This window comes from Hirundo rustica, chromosome 13 (genome assembly GCF_015227805.2).
Source record: "Hirundo rustica isolate bHirRus1 chromosome 13, bHirRus1.pri.v3, whole genome shotgun sequence".
NCBI classification, from domain to species: Eukaryota; Metazoa; Chordata; class Aves; order Passeriformes; family Hirundinidae; genus Hirundo; species Hirundo rustica.
This window is the reverse complement of record NC_053462.1, coordinates 758450-769376: the sequence shown is the minus strand read 5'-3', so window position 1 is coordinate 769376 and position 10927 is coordinate 758450. Positions and strand designations below refer to the sequence as shown.

The following is a 10927-nucleotide window of genomic DNA, read 5'->3' as shown; positions in this document are numbered from 1 at the left end:
CTGGGTGAGGTACCTGCTTATGCTCATCCAAGTCTGTTCCTGCTGTCCTGGTGACTGCAGCCTGCTCACCATCATCTGTGTGTAAGGCACAATACAAACCCTGTGAAACACCAGTGGTCAGGCTGCTGCTCAGTTCCGTCTGTGACACTGACACTCCACTAAGCCTTACAGCAGGAAGCATTTCTACAGCTAGGGAAGGGCATGTGAACAGAACCTACAGCTGCAGAACCTGAAATGACAAGATACTGCTGTTTTCATCCCCCAAATTAAAGCTACAACCAATTTTTAACACTTTTCAATGCACCTCTATGTCAGTTTCCATAGCATTTAAAAACTCTTTTTTCAGTGCACATTAAAAGAGACGGTTTTCAAATTATCCTCTCAGTGCAAGTAATGATATTTCATCTAAAACTTCTGTGCAGGCAAACAGTGGGCTGTAAAAATGTAGGTGAGCTTCCACTGGTGACGTTTTTTAAGGACTGAATGTAGGTTCCCTTGAACCTATGTTGTCCATTCTCCACCACAGAATTTGCTGCCGTGTCAACCATTCAGGTACTTTCACCAGTTCTGAAGATTCTAGGAGAGTTCCTCTTTTGAGAGGATTATTGTTTGCCGTCACCGTTGCCATACTGACAACTCAGTTGAGTTTATTTTGACAAAAGCTGTTTCTAACTCTCACAGCTGTGAAAATTTATCATGGAAAGGTGACATGACCTGCCACTGACTCAGTGATGTGAATCTCTGAAACATTTATTTTCAGAATTTTGTGCTACCTGCTAATCTCAGGGAAGATATACCTGTGAAATGTAATGGTGACAATTTATACATTGTATTTTTAAAGCATTTAGAGGCACAAATCCCAATGATCTGGGAATTTTTTTTCCTCCTAAATTATCTAAACACTAAAAATCTAATTAGCTATTTCTCATAATATATATATTTATTACATATATTTATGAGAATATATATATTCTCATAATTTCTATCTGCTGTTGCTGATAATTCTAATATAAATATCCAGGTGATATCACTTCAAAATAATCCAAACCTCTCTTAGGCATTTCCTTTGAGTTTCCAGCTTCTCACTGTAGCTGTACATTCTCTTTAGAATAATATCCCACACTGTCCTGAAGTGCTGGTGGGCATGAAATAATCAATTAGAAGGCCCTACAATGTTTAAATTTGTATTTGTTTGACCTAAGCCAGTAGCACAGGACTGCTGCACACCAGCAGCAGAAGTGAGCTCGGTTTACCTTGCTGCACACCTTGGAGCCTGCAGTTCAGATCCCCTCCAGGCTCATCTGGAGTCCTGCTGAAACAGCCTCTCCTGGAGCTCGAGTCTGGCTCAGAAATGGGCTCAGCAACAGGAAAAATTGCAGATGATAATGAGACTCAACTGTGTTACCTGTGTTTGCATGCAGAACAACAACCGCTGTTTTAAGATTAAATGTATTTTAGAGATCCACCACAGATTCATAAAGTTAAAAAACCCCAAACTTCTCCACCACGTAATCAAGAAAAATAATCAGTGGAGGAAATCATTACTTTCTTAATGTTTGCAGAGTGCTCAGAGACTGTAAGACATCCTATAAATGACCACTTAACTGTATACTTAAGATCTTTGTAACTCCTGTGCAAACTTCTATAGCTCAAATATTATTTTTCTGAGTTGAAAAAGTTGAGTAAACCAGAAGCAGGTATCTGAATGACAAATGCTTTATGCTTGTTCTCTCATGGGGCCAAACACCAGAAAACTTAATTCCAGTTTCTGATATGAAAGCTAAGAACCTTCACCACAGGGTTACTTCTAGGAGAAAAAAGTTCTCCTTTTTTTTTTTTTTTTTTTTTTTTTTTTTTTTTTTTTTTAAGGAAACTAAGAGGGGGTAATGACACCGAGTGCGTTTTGAGGTAAAATTTTAACAAAAAATTAATTCATAATCACATGTAACTATTTGTTCTTCAAAGTTTTCCTCCTCTTTATCAATTTATTCTTGCTTTATTACAACTGCATGTTAGAGAAACATCCTATAATGAGGAGATCTTTGGAACTTTAAAATAAAAGATGCAGTAATAGCTTTATGTTTGGTAGTTGCTGCTTTGGTTATGTGAGTACAAGGTTATACATCATACTGCTTGCCTATTATTTTTTGAAACCTACAGATTAATTAATTGAATGATGCATCAACAAATGTGCAGCAAAACATTTGTATTCAAAATGTCTTTAACATTTGTCAGCAAAACTATCACTCCCCTCTGCAGGTCTTGTGACTTTGCAAGTTCTACTTTCTTGGAAACAAAACCAAAATCTAGTTGTGGTCACTTAGGGATTCTATTCTCTTGATGGAAACACGTTACTGTCAGCACTGCAACTGCAGATAAAGATATCTTTAGAGCAGTCCTGCTATTCACATTTGTTTCAATCACTGAATACTCACTTAAATAACTTTCCCCACTTTAAAACCTCATGCTTGCTTCTTTTGAGTGACAGAAATATAAATTTTGACACTGCAAAACTTTCTATCAATTACCTCTGCCTTTTGGTACATGCACCTTGTAAGCAAATGTATCCGGGGTTCTCTCAGGAGTTGTGGTAGAAGAGCAAATAACAGCATGGAGGCAAAACGGATTTGGATAGCAAAACACTTTAATCACAGATGTTGCAATTTTATCACTTGCACCACTTCCCTGTCACGTGGAAGGCATGATGTGGCCTGGGACAGACAGTGTATTGGTACCAGGGTATTTTGGGCTCATCCCCAGACTTGATGCTGGAGAGGATTCCTGGATTCTGATGCAGACCCTCTCCACCCCCTTTTCTGTACTGTGTTTACCTCTGAAGCTTCCTCAGCTACAGGACCTGCTGACTGTCCCCTGCAGACCACCCTGGCCCTTCTGGAATAGCTGTGCCATTGTCTGAGCTCACCATCAACTTCTCTGACCTTCTGGCTCAGTCTGCACTGTTGCTGAGGGTCACTCTTCAACTGCTCTAATACAGCAAGCAGTCAACCTTCCTAGGCTGGTCAGCATGGCTGGCAGCACCAGCAATCCTATCTGCATTACAGAAACAAAACATTTCCTTTCTGTCCTGTTAAACATGAAGCTTATGCAGACACAAAGGGCCAAATGAGACATTCTGGTTATGCTAAAATAACAGTCACCTCCCATCAAGGGGCTTCTCCAAAACTTCAACCAAATTCCACTTCCAGATACCTCTCCCTCTAAATGAAATAACTGAATGTTATCCAAGACACACCTTACTAATCTCCCATCCACAGATGGCCACTGGGAGTTCAGAGCTCATCCTATCTTCTAATTAACAAAACCCTATCAATACAGCCATGGGGAAGTGCTGCCTATGCTCAGCACATACTGTCACCAACAGTTAATGCCCAAGGACAGACACACCCCTACTAAAGCTTGTTAGGCCAAGTTCAGGAAGGTTTTAACTAGACATGAGAATAAAGTTGCTGAGGTTTTCTTTGGTACATTTAAAGCAAAAAAATGTTACTTTGTTGTACAACATACAGGTATTTTCTTTTTACCACACTGAAAATGGGCCAGCTGCCTGATTTTGCATTTAGAAATCTGGTGATACGGTGCAAAATTAATCCTATTTTCTTGTCATGCTATTCTTATCATTGCTAAGTGAAAATGAAAGGGAGGAAAGAATTTAAAAAGCAGCAAATATATTATTAGCTATACTGAGACTATGCTGAATTTACTCACTTGATACTGCATGCCAGCTGCAGCAATCAAAACAGGTGACTGATGTAAAAGCATAGGAAAAACATGCAGAAGCACAAGTCTTACTTTAAGTCTCTATATAAATATAATATAGCCAGGTCTTGTGTGTCCCACAATTCCAAATTTAAGAACAAAAATCTCCCTAGGGAAACTTAAAGACAGATAGACTTATTTCTAAGCACTCTGGATTTAAAAGATTGTAATCTCGCTACAACAGAGGCAACCGCTATATTCTGAGCAGCACAGTTAAGCAACTGAAATTCAGTTCAGGGTGATGAGCCCAGCTGAACTCTTGGCCAGACAACATCTTTAAATCAGAGCTTTTTCTCTAAGAATAGAAGGCAAGGTACTTCAACATACTTCTGTCTTTATTTAACAAGAATTTTGTTACTTTACTCTAAAGATTTTCATTGATTTTATAGAGTAAAACTGTTCAGTTTTGTAAGCAGGGCTCTGGGAAAGTTCAACATCTCTCTAGAAATAAAATCCAGGAAATGGTAGATTTAATGCATCAGTAGTTTTCCTACAGTGTTTTACATACATAAATAGAGCACATCGAAGTACTGGTTTTTTCTACACTTGGGTTTGGGTTTGGCATTGACACTAAATTGGGAAGAGCTGTCAGCTCCCTCAAGGACAGAGGCTCTAGAGAGATGGGCAATCACCAACCATATGGAATTAACAATGCCAAGTGCTGGACTGTGTGCACAGACTGGGGAGCAAGAGGGTGGAGAACAGCTGTGGGAAGGGAGCTGGGGTCAGTGGCAAGTTGGGCAGGAGCCAGCTGTGCCCTGCACCCAGGAGGGCCAATCCAATCCAGTATCCTGGGGGGCATCAGGCCCAGCACTGCCAGCCAGGCCAGGGAGGAGAATGTCCTGCCACCTCTGCACTGGGCCAGTCTCCAGTCCTGGGGGCAGCTCTGGGCACCTCAGTATAAAAAAGACATCAAGTTTAGAGGGAGTCCGGAGGAATGCCAAGAGGAAGTGAAAGATCTGGAGGGGAAGCCTTATGAGGAGTGGCTGAGGATACTTAGTTTGCTCAGCCTGGAGGAGATTGAGGGAAGAGTTCATTGTGGTCTTCAACATCTCTTCACTCTTGTGACCAGTGACAGAACTCAAAGAAACGGCATGAAGCTGAGTCAGGGAGGTTTAGGTTGGATATGAGGAAAAAATTTTTCACCCAGAGTGGCTGGGCACCGGAACAGGTTCCCCAGGGAAGTGGTCAGAGCACCAAGGCCTGCCTGAGCTCAAGAATAGTTTGGACAACACTCTCAGGCACTTGGTGGGATTCTTAGGGTGTCCTGTTCAGGGCCAAGAGTTGGACTCAAGGATCCTGATGGGTCCCTTCCAATTCAGCATATTCTATGAATCGTAGAAACCATTTTCATTTTGGAAGAAAGAGGCTTTCTTCAGTTGCAGAATTCCATCAAATATAATTTCCTGCAATTCTGATGTGTACAGAGGATTACACAAAATGCAAGGCTTTCTCACAGATATTACAGTAAACTATTGCAACTACAGGACTCGATAGTATTACCAAAATGATGTTTACGTTTTGGAAGGGGCTTTGACTGCAAGATGTCCACTCTTCCAGACTTCTCAGCTCTCTGAAATGAAACAAACAGCTCACTGAAGCATTACGCCTAACTTATGCTTGGTTTGCTTTAGTTGAACCAAGGTGAATAAGAGTCATAACAGTAGTATAACCATGAAGCAGGTCATCCTTTATGTCATTACATTCTCTTAACACGAAATTCCCAGTAACTATTCGATCACATCCTATTTCCCCATGTCCAAAAAAGCCAAAGAGGGGTACATTCGGAAAAAACTTCCTAAACGCATCTGCTTCCATATTCCTTTTGGTTTTGTAATGCCGATATCCTCTGCCAACACAGGCAAACATGAAGCCGATGGTGTTGTGCTCGGGGATGTTCGCTGCTTTGAGCCGCTGCATGGCCGCTTCTGCCGTCCTCTCGTCAGCCACGTCCTGGTCTAACAGGACAGTGGCGCTCTGGATCTGGGGACCGCTGAAAGCCAGCCCAACCACGCCGCAGGCGTCACCGGGCTGGGCGTGGTTACTGAAAGGCAACGGGCACAGAGTCAGGGAATGTTCGGGGGGGACCGCTTCTCACCTCACTTACACTGCTGCTGTGGCAGATGGAGGTTCAAAGCAGCCAACACTGCAGTGATTCTGATACCATCCAGAGTTAAGAAGCAAACCAAAGAGTTCATATTTTACCAATGTTTTTGTGTAGCAATCCTTCACAAGGAAAAAATTCCCGATCCATTACTAGGTATTAAGCGTAAATTTGTTTCATTCGTGCCAAATTCAGCAGTTTGCGTATGCTACAGCTCTACAATTTCAACTAAACCATCAGTTAAACTTAACACAAGCAAAGGCACTGAGGATTTATACATCAAAGCAGAGCAGGAGACAGTAAAGGTTTTGGATCCATGTTGCTTTAAATTGGTTGGCCAGGACACACAGGGTTAAGTAGTTACATACTTGACTTTATCTGCAGTGGCTTTATTTAAGGTCGGCTCTCTTATCTGGGGCAATGGTGCAGCTGGCAAAATCAGATTCAAGACACCAGTACAGACTCCAGACCCCCAGTGGCACGAGAGGAGCTTATGGGCATGGCTGCACTGTGCTCCACAGTGGAGTGCCACGTGGATCAGGTGAGCTCCTGAGGCACAGCCCTGTGCTGTGCACAGCTACTGCTCTGTGCTGCGAGCCAAAGCGAGGCAGGTACACAAACACACGTTCACATCCTGGGCTCTGTCACAACGGGCACTCATTGACCTGCACTCTAGAGATGAAATGCTGACTGCAATAAACGCATAAAGGTATCTGAAGCTGGAAATCTCCTTCTCGTTGGGCTTCTCCTAGCTGGGTTTCCAGAATCCAAATTGTAACACAGCCATGCAAAGCTTCCAGCTTTTCTAGCTATATCACAGTGTAGCAGTTGGGACATTTTTCCCTTTAAGAAATTGTTATTTTACTACTGGTAAAGGGGATTTTCAATTCAACTAGTAGGCTATGGATCTGCAATGTTTCATTTTAAATCTTTTTCACCTTTTACCTTGAAAACAATACCTACTTCTCAGAGGTCAGTGATGTAAAGCTCTCCACTTGTCCTCCAGCCAGGATAATACTTTTCTCATTCAATGGATTGACTATTTGATGAAGAAATCGAGTAGCTCCAGTCTTCCAGGAGTTGTAGCCAAACAGAAGAACAACACGGAGATCTGGGTTATTCTTCAGACCTACAAACAAAAGCCAACACCGATACCCTTATTTTTAAATCCTGAACTCTGATGTCCAAGCCTCCTAGTCTCTCCTCAAATAATACATCACACAAGAGCTCTCTGAACAGCTCCACTTGAAATGTGACTGAGGTAACTGGAAACTGATATTCAGGATAACTTATCCAGAGATTGTGAGGAACAGAGATGCACAGTCACCAGCTGGAGGCTACAGAGGCTCTTGGAACCAGTACAGAAGCTGCTGGTTCTCCGCAGAACTCCAGACTGGCACCTCAGAGAGCAGCACCTCACAAAAGCCCATATAAAAGAGAGAAAAATGACATACCTGCTTCAGCAAATTTACTTTCATCAAAGACCCTGTTTTTCACGTCTTTAGAAAAATGGAAGGTATGAATTTTCACCCCATCAATTTTGGGAAACAACAGAGCAAACCCAGCTTCGCCCTCTTCAATTTCTTGAGGTTGATTGCTGCTTGAACCCATCGGGGTAACTACAGAGACAAAACCAAGCATCTTCTGTTCAGAGATTCTAATACTTTCATTTACACTGTAACACAGGCAGAAAGAGGTTGAACAGCTCAGGTGATATAAAACATGACTATTTATTTCCATAACAACTTAGCTAACTGAAAAGTGGTCTGATTTTTACGTTAAAGTTTGGGAAAGATGAAATGTGTAGGTGCTGCTGGCCATTGATCACGCTGAAGTCAGTTTTGACACAGAGACATGGACATATTTACACATATCCCCCCAGGCACACCAAATATAAAACATTATGAAAACAATACAAGCCTTCCTGCCAACTTCTGCAGACACACAGACATACTCAAGTTTTTAAGGTGTCCTACAAGCATGTGACAACAGTATAAAGCAAACTGACACAAAAAATTGGGAGTGATTTTTTAAAATACAGTAATGAAAGCAATCAAATACCTTAGTTATGATACGGAAGTGAATTTAAGGTGAGAAACTATTAAAAAACCCAACCTTCTAATGATAAAAGTGAATCATGAGAGAAAGCCAGCCACGGGAGGCTGTGAATTTTCCAGTTACCGCATATGCCTCCTGGTAAACCATTACAAACACATACATTCCAGGATGGCCCTGTACAGTTAGTCACAATATGACTGAAATGTCAGTCATAAATCCAAGCAACATTCAATAAGTACATTAAGGTGCCAGGGAAAGCTGCCTGCCTAATTAAACCAACCCTTTGAAATTATAACTGCAATACATGACATAAGCTCTACATTATTTAGCAGTGACACTATGAGCTCTTTAAAGTCGAAGCCAGTGCTGAACAAGGTGGGAGATGACACCTTCAAGCTGACCTCTCAAAACCTCACATATTTTGCTCCTACCTACAATCCCTGGGGTGACCAGTCCAAGAACTTGACATCGCTTCGGCAACAACTTTTCAAGTGCCAGGGCTGTTTCTTTACTGTTTCTTTTTCTGGCTGTTAAAATAAGAAAGAGATCAAAAAAAACCCCCATCAGACAGCAGTAAAAGTGTGTTTTGAGCAAATCCCACAGCTAACCCTGTGCTGTATAACCAATGCCGCCCATCAGTGGCCACCCTGGTAACAGCACGCCGGTGTGTGCTGCTCCCTGAGAGCACAGGGCTGCTGGCAAGGCAAACACACAGCATCCTCCACAGAAGGGCAAGGAAGCAGTCTGTGCACGTTAACACAGATCCGCAAGCTGCTTCGTACCACAAATGCAATACTACGCAGTCATGGTTTCTGCAAAACATTTCCTCTCCATTGAAACCCAGACTCAGAGAATTCCCTTGTGGCTGACTATGCTCTACTTACATCCCAGTGTTATCTTGAAGTGGGAGTGAATTAGGTCCAGGCTTTACCTTTCTTTTGCTCGTGACACTCCTCGTGCCCGCTGAATGTCTCCGCATCAGCGATGTAGAGCACGGTCTGCGGCAGCACATGCACCTTCTGCAAAGACACAGGCAGAGGAGTACACGAGACAGGACGGAGTGGAGGGGAAGTGGGGGCATGTAAGAGTCGGTCTGAAGTTCCCCTCATTCGCTTCACGATTGTCATGAGGACTCCCAGGACCCCACTGCAGTTCTGGCCTGCTCGAGGTGGATGCTCGCCAATCGTCTGCGGGTGCATTTTCCTGTGTCACCACGCCACGGTACATGGGCTTTGAGCAGTGTAATGGCAGTTCTGTACCTGAAGTTTGCACCTGTTTCACAGTCCCTGCTGCATGACAATAGCCTATGAATTTCCCCACCTCTTGGCCAAGGGAACTTTCTGGGGTAGCTTTGGTGGCCCTCCATGGAAAATCCCTCATCTGCTCCACAACCACCGTGACAGACGGAGATCGAAGCCCCCTCCCAAGGACTGAGATTGAGACCTCTATACAAAGCCCCTCTCAAGGACTGAGACATGAGACCCCTACAACCCTAATACAGGGGGTGGGGGCTGACTTAACCGAAGCGAGATGTTTGCCTGCAGGTGTGGTCGTGGGACCAAGAAGACAATGGCTCTCGCTTACTGCTGAGAACATGGACTACCTGTTCCCCCTTGGTGGCTTCAAAAGATTTATTCTTATTACCTGTTCCCCCCGCAATTGAGGACTGTAATAAAAACCCCTGAGTTAACCAGAGATTTTGAGAGACTCTCCCCGACACGACAGGCAGATCCACCAACCAGACCACGAGGACTTTGTCTCCACGTTTGGTAGCTATATCCTCCCTTTCCTCTCTTTCTCTCACTCTTAATCCCTCTATCGCATTTGCTATGGTCAATCAATAAAAAGTGCATTTGTTTTGATTAATACTGAAATCTCCTTTGTGTTGTGTTTTGCACTCTGAGATCAGTAAACAAACCATCACGACCCCCGCTTGTACGAGAGGATCGTGACAGGGCAAACCGAGGAGAAACCGCTCCTGCTCCACCAGCAGCCCACGCTGGTCCCCTCCCCCTCACCGGACTCTTGGCAGCCGACAATCTCTCATTAGCCTCAGAAGTGGCCAGATTTAGCTAGTGAACTGGCAGCACAGGGAGGAAGCTGACCCAAACCTCACACAAGCAAGACTCTGCTCCTTCTCTTAGCAATATCTAAACTCTTTGCATTCAGTTGTCGGCTTCTGCTGTTCACTGCTGATGCTGGGAAACAGAACAGAGGCGCTTCCGGCCCTTCTTGTCCCACTTGGTTTAACACTGATCTGATGAGGCCGGTCTACTGCTTAAAAAGCCTGACATGAATCTTTGTGCAGTGAAGGTCCAGCACCAGATTAATACTGGAAAGAAATTCTTCCAGACAGAGAAGTCCTGCAGTGTTTACTCAGTGTCTCCCAGCCCATGAGGGTTTACCTCTTAACAAGATTGCCGCGATGAACAGATGCGCCCTGAACTGCAAATCCTCGGCATTTTGATCGGTGTATTAACACGCAACACTTGAACTATAAAAACCACCCAACGCCTCCGAACGCGTCCCCTGCGCCGGGCTGTCCAAACGAAGGCGCTGAGCTCGCGCCCCTCACCTCGAGCTCGCGGGCCAGCGCGCGCACCAGCGCGTGGTTCTCGGCGGGGCCCGGCTCCAGCGCCGACACCCACGCGATTCGCTGCCGCGTCCGCAGCGTCCGCCGGGCGCACTCCCTCCAGAGCCGGCACACGCTGCAACACAACACGGGCACGTCGGCCGCACCGCCCCGGCGAACCGGAGCCGGCCGCCGCCCACCCCACGGCCCCGGCCCTTACCAGGCGGCGCGCAGCAGCGCCTTGGTGGGCAGGAAGCCGAGGACGCGCTCCACCACCTCGGCCAGGTTGGCGAGGACGTAGCCGCCCTTGGCCGCGGATTCCATGGTCCCGCCGCCTCCCCGGCCCCGTCGCTCTGCGTCACCCGCGCGCACCGCCGCGCCTGAAGCGACTTCCGGTAAGCGCGCACGAGCACAAC

General features: G+C 44.8%; 1 protein-coding gene across 1 annotated transcript; it reads right to left on the bottom strand.

Moving 5' to 3' along the window:
* Positions 1–2626: 2626 nt before the first annotated feature.
* On the bottom strand, positions 2627–10863 carry FBXO22 (F-box protein 22). The gene is made up of 7 exons (XM_040077566.2): positions 10732–10863; positions 10515–10647; positions 8871–8958; positions 8371–8466; positions 7336–7500; positions 6845–7010; positions 2627–5821 (listed from the first exon to the last, which is right to left on the bottom strand). Exons 1-7 carry the CDS (start codon positions 10833–10835, stop codon positions 5392–5394), a joined length of 1182 nt encoding a protein of 393 aa, XP_039933500.1. The 5' UTR covers positions 10836–10863; the 3' UTR covers positions 2627–5391.
* Between the last annotated feature and the right edge of the window lie 64 nt (positions 10864–10927).